At 45.7% G+C, this 22,223-nt stretch overlaps 1 protein-coding gene across 2 annotated transcripts; it reads left to right on the top strand.

The window, feature by feature from the left end:
• The first annotated feature begins 1,808 nt into the window (after positions 1-1,808).
• On the top strand, positions 1,809-16,943 carry DMBX1 (diencephalon/mesencephalon homeobox 1). 2 transcript variants are annotated; one of them, XM_075003108.1, is made up of 4 exons: positions 1,809-1,960; positions 11,200-11,395; positions 14,034-14,388; positions 16,543-16,943. In XM_075003108.1, exons 1-4 carry the CDS (start codon positions 1,809-1,811, stop codon positions 16,941-16,943), a joined length of 1,104 nt encoding a protein of 367 aa, XP_074859209.1. The 2 variants fall into 2 exon arrangements, with proteins under 2 accessions (XP_074859209.1, XP_074859210.1); XM_075003109.1 differs by having other exon boundaries at positions 1,809-1,962; positions 11,217-11,395.
• Positions 16,944-22,223: the final 5,280 nt, after the last annotated feature.

The raw sequence follows: 22,223 nt of genomic DNA, 5'->3' as shown, positions 1-22,223 counted from the left end.
ACATGGGACAATGAAAACTTGTCAGGAATGGAGAGGAAATGGAGACAAATAATGGCTACGTCTACACTAGCCCCAAACTTCGAAATGTCCATGCAAATGGCCATTTCGAAGTTTACTAATGAAGCGCTGAAATGCATATTCAGTGCCTCATTAGCATGCAGGCGGCTGCGGCGCTTCGAAAATGACACGCCTCGCCGCCGCACGGCTCGTCCCGACGGGGCTCCTTTTCGAAAGTACCCCGCCTACTTCGAAGTCCCCTTATTCCCATCAGCTCATGGGAATAAGGGAACTTCAAAGTAGGTGGGGTCCTTTCAAAAAGGAGCCCTGTCAGGACGAGCTGCACGGCGGCGAGGCGCGTCAATTTCGAAGTGCAGCAGCCGCCTGCATGCTAATGAAGCGCTGAATATGCATTTCAGCGCTTCTTTAGTAAACTTTGAAATGGTCATTTGCGTGGCCATTTCGAAGTTTGGGGCTAGCGTAGACACGGCCAATCTGTAGTTCTTTGAATAATGGTGGGTAAGTTATTTCATGTAATATCTCTAGGCCATGCTTTGAGCTGCTTCTGCCATCAGATGCGAATCTGCTGAGGCCATCAAAGTATGTGCATCATCACCAGTGTCTAATATTAGCTTTGAGATGTTCTTTAGCAGGCAGCCATTATATTAACTGGTAAATAACTTAAGCAGACCCGTCACAGCCTCTTTCTGTATTTTCTCCATCCTGACATGATGACTTCTATTTCATCTCCATTGAACACCTCCTATTAGAGGGTCTCAGATTCCTTTGCAAATGTGTTCATTCAGCCTCCCCACACGTTCATGAGACTGGTATTAGCCCCCTTCTACAGATGGACAAACCAAGGTGCAGTGACTTGTTTTGAGGTTGCCCAGTGACTAAACAGCAGGAAGGAAAAAAAGGGAATGTGTGTGTGTTTGGATAACCCACCAATGGTGTCTTTTTGATTCTGGGAAAACTGAGTCACTCCCAAAGCCAGATACTCTCAGTTATCAGCAATTTCACCAAAAGTTGACCCCGCCACCCCACCCCAGTTTTATTGCCTTTCATTTGAATTTCAATAGGAAAAGTTCTTTTTATTTATCAATACTATTTATGGGGATATGTTCAGAAGCTGTGTTTCCTAAAGTGGCAGCTAGGACTCAGGACCATACCATGTTGTTTTCATTGCCGACTTTAACCTCAGTAGCACTGTCTCAGGTCCCAGAGCTCCTGCAGGTGGAGGTGTACCTTGTCCTTCCTTCAATGGGCTTTGGATCAGGACCCAAGAGCATTACTTTGTTTTCACATCCAAGCTTCCAAGGATCTAGATGATCAGCCCATTAGGACAGGCCAGAAAGGACCCCAGAGATCCTCCTACCTGACCACCTGAGTAGCAAGCCATAGACCAGGGGTCAGCAAACCCCGGCACAGGTGGCATGCGAGCTGATTTTCATCAGCATGCGAGGTGGGAGTTCAGCCCCGTCCCTCCTCCCCCATGCAGCCATAAGCTTGCTCAAAGCCAGGGCACCTGTGAATTAACAAAAGACCAGAGAATGCTCCCAACCGCCACCTCCACGGTAAAGCTCTGCAGCTTCATTTAGATATTAATGAAGCTGTGGTAAGTAGGACTATTAGTGACTTGAAAAAGTATCCCTGGCACTCGTCCTGTAGACAGAGGTCAAAAAGTTAAATTTGAGCATTCTACCTTGGAAAAGTTGCTGACCCCTGGCATAGATCCTTCCCCAGCTATTGGAACGAATGAGGTTCTAACCAGGCCTTTCATGCTTGGGTTTTTTTAGGTGTCCGCCACCATGCAGCACTATGGTGTGAATGGGTACTCTCTCCACGCCATGAATTCTCTGAGCGCCATGTACAACCTGCACCAGCAGGCAGCCCAGCAAGCTCAGCACGCCCCTGACTACCGACCCTCAGTGCACGCCCTCACGCTGGCGGAGAGACTGGCTGGTAAGAACAACCTATGGATTTTGCATGGACCCGGGGGCCCGGCCTAGACTCACACGGAGCGAGACACATCTGTGGGGCAGGATCTCAAACAGACCTGAAGGTTCTGTGGTGGTCTCCATAGAGCTGTGAGGACAAGCGTGGCTGAATGAAATACACCTGGGTAATCAGCTCACCCCAGCGCACAGATACTAATGAACCACTTGGCTACCCCTGAGAGCTGCATTAAGCCCTTAGAGTGAAATTCACCTCTGAGCAGAAGGCTAGTGACCCCTGCATGTCCTACTTCAGAGCTGAAGCGGGACCTACGTGGTGCATTGACCACATGCCAGCCCTCCGCCCTCTCATGAGTGTCTCTCTTTGGACTTCAGACACTTGCCTCTTCTCTGCGTTGTCCTGGGTTGCCTCTTACACTTGTGGCCCACTCCCATTTCTAGTCCCATCGAGGCCTTGCTCTCGTGAAATCCTGCTTCTCCCAGTCAGCACTTTCCACATCGGACCTCTGACAAACCGATCCCTCTGGAGTATCTCCTGCTCCGTTTGTCAGCCTGTTTTGGCACCCGTAGGTTGGAGTGCTTCAGAAAATGAGCCAAGTCACCATCTAGCTGCACGAATGGCCATGCTTCATCATACTGGGCTACAACCCACTATGGGGTCCACTGGTGTTGCCCTTGAAGCCCCATGCATGCCCCATCTGCACCCCCACACGCCAGAGCCCTGCACTTACACTTACCTGCTCCTCCCTCTTCCCACGTGCACTTTTGGGGTGGGCAAATCATCTGATTTGTGCTCTGTCCCTGCTCCTCCCCCTCTTTCCTCCCTCCCAGATCTGGAATGCTGTAAATCCATCATTCATGGGGTTCCATCTGGGTGTTTCTCTGGAAGTGCTCGGAAGGAGGGGACGGGTGCAGGAAGTGCAGGGATCTGGGGCTGCAGTGTGCAAGAGGTGTGGGGAAGGGGGTCCATGGGCCACAGAAGGAGCCCCACTGGGCCACCTGTGGTCCGTGGGCTGCAGGTTGCCCACCACTGAACTAGTGTCTGTTAGGTGCTGTGGTCATTTGCAGCACTGTAGAAATTGGGGAATGAACACTAAGCAGTAAATCAGAGGTGATCAGGGTTGGGAGGGACCTCAGGAGGACATCTAGTCCACCCCCCTGCTCAAAGCAAGATCAACCCCCACTAAATCAAGACAACCCAACACAAGACACTCCACTTACTGGCCTGGCAGGAGGACAGGCTGAGGCATAAGTTGAAGCTAGCAAGGACAATCAGACAGGCAAGTGACCACTGCTGGGAGGGATCACATTGTATGCCCAATGCAGGCTCTGTCTAATTTGAAGTCACTCGCTTTCTGCTGTTATACAACTGATGGAGAGGAATAATAATGCCCTGCCATGACAATTGCTGGGGAGTCTGCCCTGAGGAGTTTACAGTCTAATGGGTTAGGCATGCATAGAAAGTCCAGTCTTGCTGAGTGGTAGCTGGCAGGCCATTGCCTCCAGACCCATGCTGCAAGAGCCTAATCAAAATTAGCTGCTAAAATGTAAGTAATTCTAAACAATCTCTCGGTGGCGGTTGGAACTCACCGATCAACTAGGATCAGATGAACCTCAAGAGTTTTGGACAAGCACCATCAGCATCTGGGTGTTTCTCTGGTCCTGAGGCTTATAAATGAAGACAAACACCTCATAAGGGTGGTGGTCTAGTGAACAGGACAATGGACTGAGAGTCCAAAGACCTGATTCTATGACCTTGGGCAAGTCACCTTCCCTTCTGGGGGCCTGGTTCACCTGTCACCCTTTGTCTATATAGCTCATGAGCTTTTAGAGGAAGGGGATGTTTCACTAGGGGCTGGGTCTATGCTAGAGAGTTTTGTTGACAGAACTCCGCATTTTCCTCGACAGTATTATCCCTCAAAAATTCGCAAAAATTTGAGGCATAATTATCTGTCAGCAGAGTTCTGTCGACATAAGTGCAGTGTAGACATTTCTGTCGACAGAGAGGACTTCCGGCTGCCGGGCAGCCCTTTGCAGAGCTGCCATTCCGCTTTCTGGCACCAGAGGGCAGTGCAGACCGGCAGTTCTCTGTCAACAGAGCAAGTTGTGTGTAGATGCAATCTGTTGATAGAGGTTCTGTCGAGATTACACTGTCGACAGATGCTTCTAGTGTAGACATGGCCATCATGAACCTGGGGGCCTCAAGGTGCTACTGTAATACACAGAATAAGGCTGTCTTGGAAGGGCTGATCGGGAAATCCCATGCTCTCAGGTTTTATATTTCTGTTCTTACCCATAACCAACCAGAAAAACTATTCACACTCCTTCCACTGCTGTTCAGACTGAACATTTGAGATGGCTCCTGGTCACTTATTTTATCTTAACCTTTGTTTAGGAAAAAGTGACCCAATCTGGGCCATTTCAGTCAATTAGTCAAGCTGTCCTTTTCTGAACCACACGTACCTTCCACCAATTCGACGAGCAGCAAAGGGCACCTGGCTTCAGTTTACACTGAAGCAAGGAGACTCTTAAATGTGATTACTCAGTTCACATTTTGTTACCTCTGAATATCTTTCAGTGCATTGTTATAGATCACACTTGCCTGCCAGGGACAGTCAGAATCAGACTGCACAAAAGCAAACAACCTTAAATTGGAAAACAGAATTTTTGGCTTGTAACCACAAAGCCTCACCTGCTATTTATAATCTCCTCCTTGCACTGAACCTGAAAACATCATTAAAGCCCTGAAATAATTGTTGTCTAGAGCCTTGTTAGGAGACAAATTAAATATTTGAGCCACTGCCTCTGAGAAACTAGCACATTCATTGGCCAGGGTACAATGCTGGGAATATTCCAGCCTGCAGAATGTTAAACCAAGGTCTTTCCTCCTTGTTTTTGTTACTGGATGTATTAAAATTAAATGCTATGAGACTTTAAACATATTTTAGGGATCTCTTGTCCTCAAAGAATATTCTTTTCCTTAGGAAAGCAACCAGGGAAGCATTGTGAGCTATTTCTCAGTGCACAAAGGCTTCCTGCTGCAGTCTCTTACAAAAGTGGTTGTATTACCAATATCTAATAACTCATTGCTTCCTTGAATGCAGATGTCTTTGCTTTGTATTCTTCTGGAAACCTTTAGCTTGCCTGCGCCTTTCCTCAGTCACCAAACCCACTCCTACTTTGGCAAAAGTCTGGGGAAGTGTCATAGAATCTGGCCGAGAATGAAACAGCTGAAAGTTTGGAACAGGAATATTCAAATAGTGCAAAGCTGATTTGCTACGCTTGTTAGCTAGCATATTTGGAACCAAACTGCGTGGTTCTGGGATTGGCCTGACAGCCGGCTTTGTTTTATTGTTTACATTCATACCATGGGACTTACAACAAAAGCTCACGTAAATAGCAACGACTGCAAAACAAGAGCTTTCAGCGTGTAGATGTAAAATTAGGTTTCCTTTCTAGTGTATGCATCCCCTCCCTTTGAAAGATCACATTTTTAGCTGTAATAAAAATAATGCTCTAGACTATTAAATAAAGCTGTAATTTTAAAATGGTGGGGAAATCAAATGTATATCTCATTCAGGCTCTTTGTTCATCTCACTTCATCTTAGACCGTGAATTGCTACTGCTCCATTTAGCTCTGATTCCCATGTACCACCACAGTACCAGGTTTGGGTTCTCAGTATTGCAAGTATTTAAAAGAAAATAGCCCTTTTCCATTGAATTTTCAAAAACCACTTCTCCAAACATGTCTGCTCCTAGTTGGCTCCGTAAAACCCTCTCGTTTGGTAAGAGTTCTTTGTGGCTCAACCAAGAGGCCTGATTTTTTCCAGATCACACTTATTTGTCTGCATCCCCAACTTTGTGGGCACAAATAAATGGAAGGTATAAATTTTATCCTTGAGATTCCTAACTCGCTCATCTGCCCAGAAAGGTAGTGTGGTCAGTGATGAGGGTGCTGGACTGATAATCAAGAGAGCTGGTTCTAGTACAAGTTGAACCTCTCTAGTCCAGTATCTTCAGGATCTGACCGGGGCCAAATGAGAGAATTTGCCGAACCATGGGAGGGCAATATTCTCTAGTAGCATTACCAATACTTCCACTGCTTACTGGGCCCTTAGGAGACATTTAGGCTGGGTCTACACTAGGGGGTTCTGTCGACATAACTAAAGGAGCCTTGGCACGCTTGGTAGAGCTCTGTATTTTCCTCAACAGCGTTATCCCTCAAAAATGTAAGGCACAGCAATCCCTGGGTGGAGTACTGTCGACAAAAGTGCAGTGCAGACACTTCTGTCGACAGAGAAGATTTCCAGTTGCCAGGCAGCCCTTTTTGCAGCACTGCCACTCCGCTTTCTGGCAAGTATCAGCGAGGTAGCCGTGTTAGTCTGTAGCTTCGAGAACAACTGTTAGTTTATAAGGCACCACAAGACTTCTTGTTATTCCGCTTTCTGGCACCAGAGGGCAGTGCAGTCTGGCGGTTCTCTGTCGACAGAGCAAGCTGTGCCTAGATGCAATCTGCTGACAGAGGTTCTGTCAAGATTACACTGTCGACAGTAACTTCTGTTGACAGATGCTTCTAGTGTAGACATAGCCTTAGAGGTAAGTTACAGCTAAATAATAGCACAGAGCACCGAGAGCCAGGACTGGTGGCTGCAAACAAATGTTATGACACCCTGGGAAAGCTGGCCACACCCATGCAAAGTGATTGTCTGGCTAACTCAAATCATGCCGGATTGCGGATGTTGCCAGACAAGAAAGTGCCAGACTAGAGAGTTTCAACCTGTAGCAGCTCTGTCACTGAACTTCAGCAAGTCACTTCAATTTCTCCACTCATTCTTTGTCCTTATATCTTCAGAAAGTAACCCCCTCAGGACGAGGACTGTCTCCCTCTATTGCTCTCTACAGTCAATCTAGCTAGTCATCTAAAACATGGATCCGAAAAAAAGAGATTAGGTTTTAAAATGTGAGCCCCTTTTGTCCTTGAAATTGTCTTGCAAACTGTCAGCCTTCTGTAAATGAGCGTTACGCAATCTCAGATTGGGTCACACTTAATTATTCTGGGGTCCCTTTAAGATCCATCTTTTGCATCGAGTCCACTCAGTTCCTCCCCGTTAGCCCGCAGTTGGTCTTGTATGTCTTCTGGGATGTGAAATTGTAGGACGGGAAGGACCCTCGTAAGGTCATTTAGTCCAGCCCCTGCACACATGGCAGGGCTAAGCATAAATAAGTGGCCTCCAGATCAGACGCAGTTTACAGGGGAGCCCCTAGTGGGCCAACGGCACTTTATTTTCACGCATGTCCATAGGCGTGGCTACTTGCAGCTTCCGTGGCTGCAGACTGCTGTTCCCAGCCAATAAGAACTGCCGGGAGTGGTGCAGACCAGGACACTGCTTTTCACAGCTCCTGCTGGCCGGGAGCAGCGAGCCACGGCCAACCAGATCTGCAAGTGGCCGTACCTGTGAACACACAGCTCAATAAGCCATTGGCAGCCTGCCAGGGCCTAACCCTTTTGAACCACCTCCAGCTGATTTCCCGCTCCTGACCGAGACCATCTTGGCAGATGTCTATCCAACGTGTTCTTAAATATCTCCAGCGTTGGAGATTCCACAACCTCCCTTGGCAATTTATTCCAGGGTTTGGCCACCCTGACAGTTAGGAACTTTTTCCTAATGTCCAACCTAAACCTCCCTTGCTGCAGTTTGCGCCCATTGCCTCTTGTCCTATCCTCAGAGGTTAACATTTTCTCTCTCTCCTCCTAATAACAACCTTTTATGTTCTTGAATAATGTTATTACATCCTATCTCAGTCTTCTCCAGGCTAAACAAACACATTTTTTTCCAATCTTCCCTCATACACCAGGGTTTTCTAAACCTGTGGCTCTCAGACTGCTGGTTGAGCAACCAAATTGGGTTACAATGCCATTTTAACAGGATCACCAGGGCTGATGTTAGAATTGCTGGCATGCAGGGCTGAAGCCAAAGCCCCAGCCTGACTGCTTGAGGCCAAAACCAAAGCCTGAAGACATCTGCTTTGGCCCACCCTCCTTCCTGGGACAGCCAGGCTCCACTGAGTTTAGTCTTCAATCGCTCTCTCTCTGGAGGTCATGTAGTAATTTTTGCTATCAGAAGGGGGTCTCGGTGCAATGAAGTTTGAGAACCCTGTTCTTGACCTTTAAACATTTTTGTTGGTCTTCTCTGGACCTTCTCCAAGTCTTTCTTGAAATGTGGTGCCCAGAAATGGACACAATACTACAGCAGAGGCCTAATCAGCAGAAACCAGAGTGGAAGAATAACTGGTTTTGCTCACAATACTCCTCTTATTACATCCCAGAATGATGTTTGCTTTTTTTTCTTCCCCTCCCACCGCCCCAACAGCATCGCACTGTGGACTCCTATTTCACTGGGTGATCTGCTATGACCTCCTATACCTTTCCATCCAAGGCAGTCACTTCCAATTTTGTCTGTAACCAAAAGAGAAAAGCAGTAAAATGGCACTTTAAAGACTAACAAAATAATTTATTAGGTGAGCTTTCGTGGGACAGACCCACTTCTTCAGACCATAGCCAGACCAGAACAGACTCAATATTTAAGGCACAGAGAACAAAAATAGTAATCAAGGTTGACAAATCAGAAAAAAAATTAACAAGGTGAGCAAATCAGAGAGTTGATGGGCACGGGAGCGGGGGTAGTGGTCAAGAATTAGATTGAGCCAAGTTTGCAAAAGAGCCCCTATAATGACCCAGAAGATTTGCATCCTGGTTCAAACCACATGTTAATGTGTTGAATTTGAATATAGAAGAGAGTTCAGCAGCCTCTCTTTCCAAAGTAGTGTGAAAATTCCTCTTCAGTAAGACGCAAACCCTTAAGTCATTAACAGAATGGCCCACTCCATTAAAACATCAGCTGACCGGTTTGTGGGTCAGGAGTGTTTTTATGTCTGTTTTGCTCCCATTAACTCTTTGTCTAAGAGAATTTGAAGTCTGTCCAATATACAAAGCATCTGGGCACTGTTGGCACATGATGGCGTAAATGATGTTAGTTGATGAACATGAGAATGTGGCCATGATTCTGTGACTAACCTGCTTAGGTCCAGTGATGGTACCCCCAGAATAAATATGTGGACAAAGCTGGCAGCGGGCTTTGTTGCAAGAAAAAGCCCCAGGACTGGTGTTCCTGCAGTATAGACTGTGGTTGTTGGTGAGAATCTTCATAAGGCTGGGAGGTTGTCTGTAGGACAGAGCAGGCCTGTCGCCTGGGGCCTTCTGGAGTGTGGCATCCTGATTAAGGATTTTGTATGTGTGCAACTGAATTTTCCTTCTTAAGTTGAATACAAATTGCATCTCTCTTGTGTGGCACCCTCGGGACCTGACTGGTGCCAGGCAAGAGAATTTGCGGACGTACAGGAAGTCAATATTATCTAGCAGCATGACCAACACTTCCACTGCTGACTGGGCTCTTAGAAGACATTTAGGGGTAAATTACAGCTAAAGAACAGCCCAGAACATGGAAAGACAGGACAGGTGGCTGTAAACAAACTTTATGGGACCACAGGAAACTTGGTCACACCCGTGCTAAGTGGTCGTCAGGCTAACTAAAATCATGCCAGATTACGGAGTTTGCCAAACAAGAGAGTTCCAGATTAGAGAGCTTCAACCTGTACTTTGCATTTGTTCTTATTGAATTTCACCCTATTTACTTCCAACCGTTTCTCCAGTTTGTCCAGATCATTTAATCTTACCCTTCAAAGCACTTGCAAATTCCCAACCCCCGCCAACTTGGTATCATCTACAAACTTTATAAGTGAACTTTCTGGGTAATTAACTAAACCATTGATGAAAATATTAATCGGACCTGGACCAAGAATGGATCCTTGCAGGACAACACTCAATATGCACATCCTTCCAGCTTGACTGCAAACCACTGATTAAAAATTCAATAAGGACAAATGCAAAGTACAGGTTGAACCTCTCTCATCCAGGGTTTACTTTTGAAAGAGCCGCATCTACACTGCTTTTTTTCCTTTTGAAAGGAGAATAGGAAAATGAGGTGCCAAATGTGTAAATCTGCACCTCATTTGCATTTTCTATTTCATTTGCACACCTCTTTCGGAAGCGCAATGCTTGCGTAGACACAGCCTGTGTGTTTGGACAATGTATTTCGAAATGGCTACCTGCTATTTTGAAATACATTTCTGTGCCTAGCTGCGCTATTTCACAATAATTATTCCAGAATACCTATTCTGGAATAGGGTTGCTGCGTAGACAGAGCCTGACTGGCCGTCACAACACAGTGAACGCCACTGACTCATCTGTATGACTGGCCAACATGGGGCTACTGTAAGTGCCAGGCCCCACTCCCATGCAGCAAATTCATGTGGTGTTGTTTTGAAGCTGCGCTGCAACACTTTTTCACTGTATTTACCTACACAGCCACGCTCCACAATGTGAAATAAATAGTATAACTCAACTTCGGACAGGGCAATGATGCACCATTTTACAAGGGCAATATCTGATACTTTTGTTTATCAGAGATAACATATTAATATATTTTTTAAATAAAGAAAAATTTTCACTTCCATCCAAGTGGGTGCCCATAAAGTCTGGGACCTTAGGTGACCACCCAGTTTGCCTATATGGTCGGGCGGGTCTTGAATGTATGACTTCTGCTCTTCCCCCTGAATCCATAGGACTTGTTAGTCTGTCAAAGCACATGAGTTGATGGGCAGTGGGGGAGGACTGGAGAGGAAGGGGATGTATGGGCCGACTTTCCATAAAGCATCCCTACTTAGAAAAGGACTTAAGCAGGTGCATTGAAATCAAAGGGGCTTAAGCATGTGTGTGTATATGTTTTCCTGAGTGAAGGCCCATGACTTTAACATCTGGCTCTCCAACTTAGAGCTTTGAGGTCAGTGATAGGCTATAAGAGAGACAACTAGTGCTAAAGTGACCTATTGTCCTGACAGTGGTGAGTCTTCTCTTCTAATGGTTGAAGCCAACCCCTCAAACGTCAAAAAAGAAATCCCAGAGGCGACTATGCTTTATGAGTTACAGGTTCCCACCTCATCAATTAAGACAGAGCCTGACTCTACCGAATTGTTCAATGAGATCAAGAGCAGGGCCATCAAGAGAACAGCTCTGCTTTTAAGGCATGATCCCCACCTCCTTGTCTGGTGCTAGTGCCATGGGCCTTATTTAGGTGTCAACAGGCAAATTCCAATAATTAAATTGGCCACTCTTCTTGTCTTCCAACGGCTGTACATTTCAAGACATCATTTTGGAGGCCCGTTATGGATCCCAGCATCGCAAACAGAGGAGAAGCCGCACGGCCTTCACTGCCCAACAGCTGGAAGCCCTGGAGAAGACTTTCCAGAAGACTCACTATCCAGATGTGGTCATGCGGGAACGACTGGCCATGTGCACCAACCTCCCAGAAGCCAGAGTACAGGTATCAGCATTCTAACTTGTTTGTTCTCATAGGGATATTTAAGAGCTCTAAGAAAAGGGCCCTCGAGGTCGGCTTGATTTGTAGGCCTTTTAAGATGCTTTCATAGCAACCAAAGGAGGAGGATTTTCTCTGCAGCAAAATTGGACTTAAATCTTTGCTTCAGGCTCAGACAGATGCAAAAGAAACTGGATCCACACGCACATTTTTGAGGGTTTGTGCTGTCTAAGGGTAGCCCTGGCTTTCATTTGTGCTTCTAAGTCTCTTTGAGGGGATAGCTTATAAATGGCCAAAAAAGCCTACTCATTTATTTATTTATTTTCTTATATGACTTTCTCTGGCATCCTCAGTGGACTGAGAACCCAAGTAATTCCAGCTGTTTCTTCTCAGCCATGCCAACACTTATAACATCTCAGACCATCTGTCCAACATTTTCTGTTCTCCTCCAGTGAAACAAATAACTAGAGCTGCTGGGAAATTTTTTCACAAAAATTTTTTGCATCAGAAAATGCCAGTTCATCAGAACTGAGGTTGTTTGAAGGAAAAGGTTGGTTTTGGGGACTTTCTCAGTTTGAATTATTTATTTTAAAAAAATGCTTAATTATTGTCAAAATGGAACATTTTCTAAACAATGGAAACTTAAAGTTCTGGCCTTCGGATCGAAATTACTCTTGTTGAGAAACTGAAGTTTTAAAAACAGAAAGAACAAAAATCAAACCAAAAGGTAAAACTGTCAAAATGAAACCTTAGTTTGATTGACTTGATCAAAATTTATTTTTCGGTCCCAAAAATTTGAGATTGACTGTTTGTCGCAATTCAAGATGAAAATATTCTTCAAAATCTCCATTTCTTGTGGGATGGGCAAAATCATTTCCCACCAACACCTACAAATAATAGCATGTTGCATGACTTCCTGATATCACGGGAGCCTGTTCAGTATGGGTTAGAACAGAAGGTAGCAGACCAAACTTAACTGAAAAAAATAAGAATATAAGAACGACCAAACTGGATCAGACCAAAGGTCCGTCTAGCCCAGTGTCTTGTCTTCCTGCATTAGCCAATGCTAGAAGGCCTAGAGAATAATCATCAGGTGATCCATCCTTCCTATGGGAAAAGGACATGACATTTCTATGCCACAAAGAAAGATAAACACAATCCACTGGTTGAAAACTGAAAGTAGACAAATTCAGACTTAATGAGGCATAAATTCTTGATGGTGAGCGTAATTACCCATTGGAACAATTTACCAAAAGTTGTGTTAGATTCTCTATCGCTGATTTTTAAATCAAGATGGGGTGGTTTTCTCAAATGTCAAACCAAGGAATTATTTGGGAGAAGTTCTACAGCCTGTGCTATACAGGAGGCCAAAGCAGGTGATCACAGTTGTCCCTTCTGGCTTTGCAATCGATGGATTACAATCCTGAGTAGGTTATCTCCTTCCCAAATTGAGATACATAGAGATAACTCACCTCCTAACGACTTGCAGTTGTGAACAGAGGCCAGTCTAGTCCAGGACTTTCTTGTAATTTAAGAGTAAGAACCTTTGACTTTGCTCCTAAACATTGTCAATTCAGTTCCGAACAAGGAACTTCCTTTACCACCTGACCTGGCATATGTCCTATAATATCGGACAGCAGTATCCAACTGGATAAAAGTTAGCCCAGATTTCTTCATGTGAGACGTCATCATACAGATGATATACACACAGTGGGTCCAGCCAGGGTGCAAATCCACTTGAGATCTGGTTCCCGGTTCCGCTGTGAAACAACACAATACAACAAAACGGAGCTACGTTGATTACACGGGGGGGGGGTGTAAACAACACACATAACGAGGTGAAATTGCAAAGCTGACATTTGGTTTTGTGGTAGTGCTTAGGGGCTGCAGTTAAGGATCCAAATATGTGTGTTACTTACTACACACCTGCGCACCCACAGGCTTCATGCCACAGGTTACAGTGAGCAGCATTCTAGTATACAGAGCACTGGGATTCAGGACACGTGGGGTCTAAGCTCAGCTTTTCTACTGGCCTGCTAGCTGACCTTGGGCAAGTCATGTTCCCCCCTCCAGCCCCCATGCCTCAATTTTCCCATCTGCAAAATGGAGCTAAGGGTATAGGCCTCCATTGTAAAGAGCTCTGCGATCTACTGAGATGAAAACCACTGCATCAGAGGCTATTGTTATCTAAGCCCATTCAGCTAATCATTCAAGTCAATTAAACTAAAGTGTTGGAAGTAATTAATGCACACATATATCCTCTATAATCTGACATATTCTGACCATGTTGCTATATGGTTTGGGTACAAATTAACAGCACACAGGCTGTTTTCAGAAAGCTAGCAGAACATTGCGCTCTCTGCCTGTTTAATATATCACAGCTGTGAGTGATAGCTGTAGCTGAATCACCTGTGATTTTTTTTTTCTTTTTTTAAACAGAGCTGAGTTTTCTTAAAGAACCGGCATTAAGTCTGAGAGTTTTTAAAGCATCACAGGGTGTTAGGCATGCAAATTCCATCAACATACAGTGGTATTTGGGCCTCTACCTCCCTTGCGTTCATTTGAAAATCCCAGTCTAAGCTTTTTGTTTTCTTGTTGCATTAATTGTGGGGGTTAATCTGGTCTCCCTGTTTGCGGCATGAAGGTTTGGTTTAAGAACAGAAGAGCCAAATTCCGGAAGAAACAGCGCAGCCTGCAGAAGGAGCAGCTGCAGAGGCAGAAGGACTCAGAGGGGAGCCACAGCGAGGGGAAAACGGAAGCGCTTGTGCCGGAAAGCCAGACCCCCACGCCGGACGCGGAAAAGCCACAGAGCCAGCCGAGTGAGGTGAGCGCAGAGCTCAACCTTACCTTGTCGGAGCAGTCGGCTGGCGAGTCCGCGGCAGAGGAGCAGACAGACAGAGAGGAGGAGTATAAGAGCCCTTTGGAGGAGGCCAAAGCAGACAAAGGGCCCGACACTGAGAGCAAGGCTCTGAACTGCAAGAGGGCGAGTCCAAAAACAGGTGAGGGCCAATGTGCTTCTGGGGAGGGGTCTGACTGAGAGCCAAGGGTTTGCAATGCCAGAGGTGGAGTGCTGGCTTGGAATGGGCTTTCCGCCAGCTTGGAATGGGGTGATCACAAACCCCCTCCTCTGTCCTGATGACTTCTGGTGCCCTACGCAGCCAAAGCACGAGCCTCTCCTCTCCCCTGCTAGGGAAAGGAGCAGCGACTCTGCAAGCGGTGGGGCAAGGCAGGGGTGTTTGCATGGCCATTTTGAAGTTTTGGCCAAGTGTGGCCACAGCCCCTCTTCAACTTCAGACCACTGCTCCTTGTTCTGCCATCTGACACCACTGAGAACAGTTTCTCACCCTCCTTTTTAGAGCTCCCCTTCAGGAAGTTGAAGGCTGCTATTAAATCACCCCTCCGTCTTCTCTTCTGTAAACTAAACAAGCCCAAATCCCTCAGCCATGACCAACATTTACTGTTGTACTCCAGCCCTTTAATCATTTTTGTTGCCCTCCGCTGAACCTGCGATGATGCTTGTCTGACCCAATAGGACCAACGTAACAGCCATGACCAACATTTACAAATGAGTCAAAATGTGGATTCTTCGGTCCATATTTGGGTGGCTGCCCTTAGCCACCTAAATCTGACGTTTTTGGCCTGAGTCCCTCGTCTTTTCTCAGGCAAAACACACTGAAGTCCATGCGAGGTTGACCTGAGACAGGATGGCTTTGCCCTTTGACCCCAGCTTTAGCATGGAGAGAATTCTTTGTGCGGAATCGGAATCTTCTCTCTTGGTGGACTGTAATTGCTTGTGAAGGGCAGAAGGGGGTCAGATCTTAGCCCTTCAAGGGCTTGCTGCAAAGATGCCACAAAACCAGCAAGCCAAAGCAGCTGGCTCATTCTCTCCAGAGAAGATGGCAGGAGCTTTGATTATGCATGGAGAATTCACGCCCCCCCCGTGAAACACAGACCAAATACATCCTCATATGTAAACCCTTGTAAGGGCAGGGCTAAAGGGCACAGTGTTGGCCATAATTGGGGAAGGTACTTTAGGTATGGAGATATAGATACATATCTCATAGAGCTAGAAGAGGCCTTGAGAGATCATTAAGTCCAGTCCCCTGCGCTCTCAGCCCAAACAAACATCATCCCTGAGAGATTTTTATTTTGTTTAATTTGTTTGCCCTAGACAGCCTCCTCAAGGAGTGAGCTCACAACCCAGGGTTTACAAGGCCAGTGCTCAAACCACTGAGCTATCCTTCTCCATGGAAACTGCCACCCTAAATCCAATGAATGAGCCATCTAATCTTGATTCCGGTGGTGTCCACCTCCTGCTGCATCAGAGGCATGTGCAAGAAATCTTGCAGAGGGAAGTTATGGAAGAATTTTTCCAATGCAAATTTCTTCCACGTGTCCGTCAGTTAGAGATTAGCTTATAACAAGAAGCACAAGCATATATGCCTCTTTCTAATTATAATTAGTATGGCTTATAATGGCTCAGTCCTTTGGGAAGCCTATTAAGCTTTTGGCTTCAGAGAGATCTTGTGGCAATGAGTTCCACAAGCCAAATTGTGGGAAAGTATTTCCTGCTGGCTCAGATTTAAGTTACCACTCTTCAATTTCCTGGAATGACGTCTTCCACCGTAGACTCAGACACCTCACCCACTCTTGTGTTTTGAGGAAAGGTGGCCCAAATCTGGAGTGGAAGAGTATTACAGAGTCCCATTTTGCTTGCTTGGATTTCTCCTCCATGGACGTGGCCAACAAGGTCTCCACTGAACGAGCCATATAGAAAAACAGTGCTCCATTGCGGTTTCTTTGGGGGGTTCACAATCAGAGCTGCCCCACCCGCTGTGTCCTTTCCATGGGCTTCGGCTGAGCCTTGCTTGGAAAGGATCTGAAGAGACAGCAACAGGAACACTGGTCTGGGTATTTAATTAATCAACACTCCTGCAGCAGTTTGGCTTCTGGTTAACAAGCAGGCACAGGTGTCAGACAACTTGCATGCTCCATCCCTGCTCCGGAGAACTCACTCAATAAAAGACCCATAGCTCCCCCTCCCTCCCTCCTTTGCTGGCTGCCCCAAATGCTACAGTGCCACCCCATTAAGGCTCTTGTTCTGTTCAGCTGCCAAATAAGTATAACCCCCTCCGTCTTGTCTCCTCATCCAGACTCTCCCCTCAGCACCTCGGTGATGCCTTCCTCCAGCAGCGGCCTGCCTCAGACTCACTCCTACTCCTCCTCACCTCTCAGCCTCTTCCGCCTGCAGGAGCAATTCCGCCAACACATGGCAGCCACTAACAACTTGGTCCACTACTCCTCCTTTGAAATGGGGACCCCATCCGCCATGCCCTACTTGGGCATGAACGTCAACATGGCGCCACTGAGCTCCCTCCACTGTCAGTCGTATTACCAGTCGCTCTCCCACGCCCAGCAGGTCTGGTCTTCGCCCCTCTTGCAGGCGTCTAGCTCCCTTCCGACCCTGAACAGTAAAACCACAAGTATTGAGAATCTAAGGCTTCGGGCAAAGCAGCACGCCGCCTCCCTCGGACTCGACACCTTACCAAACTGACCGCACAGCAGCGGGGGGAACCCACACCCAGATGCCAGCTGCAAGGCCAGGCACCCTCGGCTGGCACTAAATGTCTGGCTCTTTGGAAACTGCTTGGCTCTTGTCTCCACCTGGATCAAGGTGCTCCCTTTTATCGGGGTGAGGGGGGTGGCTTGACTTTAAATCCTTTGCTTCCTCAGTAGCTCCATTTTCACATCCAGGCAGGGGGAAAGTCCCAGCATTTCAAAAGGGATCCAGAAACCCACTGCCTAAGTAGCAGCGGTGGCTGGAGCTCCAGGCCACTTTGAAATACCGTAGAGCGCTGTGCTACCGCTACGCACACAGTGATTGCAGGGGCGCCAGGGCTGACTGCCTAAGCCCCGCCCCTTCCACACTTGGCCCCGCCTCTTGCAGGGCCAGGAGCTGGCTCACTCCCACCTTGCCTCCAGGCCTGAAGTGGCTGTCTGCCCTGCTGTTTACATCAGACACTAATACTACCCCTCTTCCACTGAAGCGTTTAATAAGAAGAAGGGATGTACTTAGATGTTAAAAAAAAAAAAACTGCTGTGGACCAAGGAGCTAAATCTGTAATGTTCAGAAAGATCCTTCTTTCGCTGATACTGTGACAATGTGCCAACCGTGTTTTGTTTTATCTGGAAAATCTAGTCTCTCCACACCTCCAGTTTCGTACTGTACATATACTCTAATGTTGAAAACCTCCTTCCCTTGTGTGTTGCTGTCAGTGTTGCCTTATGCAGAAATGTGGAGCATTTTGCTTTCCGTCTCCCCGCCCTCTTCTTTCAGATCTATATAGTAGCTAGAATCAAAAATACAATCCACACAATTGCAAGCGCTGAGTGGATCGTGCCTCTGGCTGGAGTTCTAACTGAGGGGCACCACAGGAATTGAAAGAAAAGATTCGGAATGCCCCTAGCATCTCTTCACCAAGTCTCCATTAAAACCGATTTTGCAAACTCCAGGAAATGATGTAAAGGCTCATTTCCTGCTAAAGCACTTCCTGTGGGGTAGAAACGTTTTAAAAGCGCTTCTTCAAAGATAGAGGACAAAGAATTTGCCACCCTGCACTGCTGGTTAGAGAGTGAGGAAAAATGAGAGCACTCGATTTTGTCAAGTTCACGAGACTTTTTCTTCTTGAGGTTGCTGCATCTTTCTTCTTCACTGAAGTGTATACTCTGCTATTTATAAATGATGTGTAAAAAAGCATTTTGGTCTAACTCGGGCAACAAAGAACAATAAAAAGTTGGTATGAACTCCTGCTGCGTTCATACGCCACTTGCATTATATGGCGGCTCATCAAAACCGAGATTAATCCAAGCTGTGTTTAGGAAAATTGTCTCCATGCCAAATTCTGTCCTCAGACCACAAAGGCTGGGGGCTCCCCCATTTGGCTCAGAAACTGACTCGCTAGAGGATGAATACAGATAGGCTCGAGGTAATCCTGAACCAATACCCATATTTGAACCCTCCAGAGTGTGAGAGATGACTAAAATCCAGCCCCAGATCTGTATCTCAATTTTGCTAATAGCCATTCCTCTTGATAGAAGGCCAAACCAGAATCCCAGATCCAGACATCCGCCAGCCCAGCAGGATGTTGTGTATTTTTTATTCAAGTCTTCATGAGCCTGATCAATGCAGCTATGCCAATTTACTCCAGCTAAAATCTGGCCCATGGATGATTACTCTTACATTTATATAACAGAAGTATCAGCTGAGCTAAAAGCTTTCTGTTTGCCGAGCCCTGTCCCATTACCAACACTATAACACTCATACAGAAGATAATGTTGAACGTACTTCTCTAAAGGAGGGGAAAAGAGTACAGGCTACTGCAATAGACTCAAACTGTTCTGGTCCTGAGATACCAGGGGTGACCAGAACTCAATGGGACATTTCTCTTCACCCTCTTTCAAAACAATTTTTTGTCATGGGGAAAGGCACATTTTCAACAAAATTGGAAACCAGTGTGTGAAAACTTCAGTTTGGCCCAACATTTTGATGGGAAATGTTCATTCACCTTCAGGGACTGAGGGTTACGCATGTCACCAGCACTGCAAGATGCAGCCCTTCAATAGGTTCTTTATCTGAGATCTGCAAAGAACCCCAACTAGATGGGTTCCGTCTCCCTCAGGACTTCTGGAAAATTCCACTTTTTTTTTTTTGTCTTGTTACTTGGCTGCCATCCACCCACAAATATGAGCCTTAGTTTTACTTCCCCCTAAATAACCTGTTTGTTTCCTCTCCTGTCTACCTCCTGCAGCCCTAAGGAGGAGGATGGGTAGGCATGAAGATGCTTCTGCTACTATAGAGCAACTGAAAATCATTTTAAGCCAAATTTTGCTGCTGGAACTAAGCCAATGGGCTACTTGAGGTGTTTATTTCTTCCCTCTGCTGCTCACACATCAGCTCTGAGGAACATTGTTGGGAGTTTCTGGCATGCCAGAAAGGGTGACAGAGGGAGACATAAAGAATGGTGGCTTAAGTGATATGACATTCAACTGCGATATGACCTTACTAGAATTAACGCCATCCCTGTACAGGGCAGGAAAGTAATATTGTTCCAATAGGTGATGTAGAATTACACCATAGACGATAACAAGGCTCAAAATCTAACAGAGCTCAACGTCCGCCGCCCACAGTGAGTGCATACACCCCCACCTAACCCTACAATAAGCTTCCCTCGATTCTCCAGAGGAAACAGAAAAAATTTCCCTGGGGTTTTAGTCATGTTGCCTCTTCTGACCGCTGAGTTTTGTCCCCTCTGTGCACTAAAACCAATGGAGTGGCACATGGATAAAATGACACAGAATCACAGAATCCTAGGGCTGGAAGGGACCTCAGGAGGTCATCTAGTCCAGTCCCCTGCTTCAGGCAGGAACAACCCCCACTAAGTCATCCCAGCCAGGACCTTGTCCAGCTGGGATGTAAAAACCTCAAGGGATGGAGAATCCACCACCTCTCTAGACAGTGAGTCAGACCTGTGGTCTTCTGGAAATCTTCCTGGCAGCTGATCCAGAGGTGAGAATTTCAAGTCTTCATCATTCTGTGTGTCAGGAGAGGAATCTCTCCATACCCTAAATGTTTGTTTATTCCCAGGACCGTAGGTACTGAATTTGCCTGCACAGATTACAAACATATCTAGACAGTGAAGGCAGATCTTGTATCCTACCCCCAGGATTTGCAGATATTCAGATAAATTAGAGCACTGTTCAACATCACACCTCCTTTAGGTATACACAATGTGCTACCCTTGTTCCATCACCTCTTATACCATGCTCCACTGAATGTCATCTTTTGATTAATTTAAAAAATAAATTAGGAAAGAAAATTTTTTTGAGGACTTCCCCTTCCGCACTTTAAACCACCCATAGATCTGGTCAAAATTTCTAAATGTTCACAAGTTCTCCCCTTTTATCATAGGCTCTCATTGGATGTGCACCTCACATGTAGCCCAGACAAAATGTCACTTAAGGGAAAGACAGCGATGATCAGTGTAGGCACAACACCCTCCGTATTGGAAGGTATTCTTTATTTTGCCTTGAGCGTGGCCTTTCATTCCACATAAAAATGCATTTTAAAAAAAAATTTAAAAAGCTGCATCTCACTTCCACCCCCACTCTTGCTGTGACATTACTATGGGACTGATTGACTTTTTCTTTTATTTTTTTCTTAGCAGTGTTTCATAGTCCACTGTCAAATTTGAATTTTTAGGCAATCGTTTGAATGGAGGAGGACCATGACACAATCAAAATGCATAGCGTAAATGTGAGAATGAGAGTGCTCCTTATAGATGACCAAGCAAAGATCTCCAGAACCCACATCTTCCATTTTACATGGGTCCTGAAAAGAAGATGTAGCTCTGGATTGTGTCAATGGGTCTGAGGTTCCCTCCCCACCCCCAGCTTTGCTCACATTCCCTTCTCTTGCCACAGCTTTGGGCCAAAACCTACAATTTTTCTTTCACACTAAAGTTTCCATCCATGAACTTATCCTGTAAGTTGCTGAGAGCCTCTTGAGAGAGCCTCAGACTGTGCCTCCTAGGATCAGGTGCCACCTGAGACAAATACAGATTAAAACAATGCAGAGTAAGATAGCAGTGAGACTGTCTTACTTGTTAGGAAAGGAAAATGTCATGGGGCCAGCAAAATCAGTGGGAGCTTTGTTTTAAGTAAAGTCATGTAGAGTTAGGCCAGGTCGACACTAGGTGATAAAATTGATTTTAGACAGACAACTCCAGCTACGAAAATTGCTTAGCTAGAGTCGACTTTTTTAAAATCAGTTTTAACCACCATCCCCACAACAGGCGTTTCTGCCACCAACTCCCTTACTCTTCACGGCTGTGATGAGTATCAGAGTGCTCTGACAGTTCCATTTAATGCAGTCCCACTAGTCATGCTAAATTGAACCCCGAAAATCGACTGCCAGGTGCGTCAATCTTCCCATAAATATAGACGTATCTTTAGATGCACAGAGAATGCTGATTGTTAGTAAGGCCTGCTAACGTAGAAGGTTCTTTAGTGCTGGTTGGGAGGGCAAGGTCAGCGAATTTATTTGCAGTAATATAAATAAAATAAATAATAATAAAAAGGTGCCAGGGTTGCAAATTTTGCGTGCATTTATTTTTATAACTTCAAAATGTCCAGGTTGAAACATTTCAGTCAGGTCTGCAGATGGTTGGAAAAAAATACATCAGCTTTAAAATATAAACTTCAGTGCCTGAAGAATTTCTGCCAGTTCTCAGGTCTTGTAACCATGTTAGCCAAACAGACTTGTGTTCTCTGATCAGGAAACTCCCAGAAGGCATGGCCATCAAAGAGGAATTTGAGGCTGTTTTCTGTCCTTGAGCCTTGTGTCAGACTCCTGTGGGCACGACAATGTTCTTAACAAAGACTGGAGACAAAAATAGGAGCCAGGATTTAATGGTAACAGACTCACCAAATCTTTCTGAAAGAAAAAAAAAATCAAACCCACCATGGATTAAAGGGTTAATTGTAACAACTGTGCCATTGAGCTAAATCTAGTGAATTCAGAGAATTTTCCTTTTGGTCTTGAAAGCTGTGTTGGTTTTTCTACCCTTTGTGTAGCTCTTTGCTCTTCTTTACACTTTAATCTGGAAGGAGATAATACGCATGTATAGTTCGATCCATCTAAACTGCTGTTTAGTATTTAAGTGACTCAGATTCACGCCCGCATCGAAAGCATAATGATAGACTAGGAAGAGAGAATAGTTGTTAACGAGTCAAGCAAAACTTCTCCATCAGATTCAAAACCAAATGTAGTAACACT

The sequence above is a fragment of the Carettochelys insculpta genome, chromosome 9, assembly GCF_033958435.1.
Source record: "Carettochelys insculpta isolate YL-2023 chromosome 9, ASM3395843v1, whole genome shotgun sequence".
NCBI classification, from domain to species: domain Eukaryota; kingdom Metazoa; phylum Chordata; order Testudines; family Carettochelyidae; genus Carettochelys; species Carettochelys insculpta.
The sequence above is the reverse complement of the archived record's forward strand: the minus strand, read 5'-3'. Positions and strand labels throughout refer to the sequence as shown.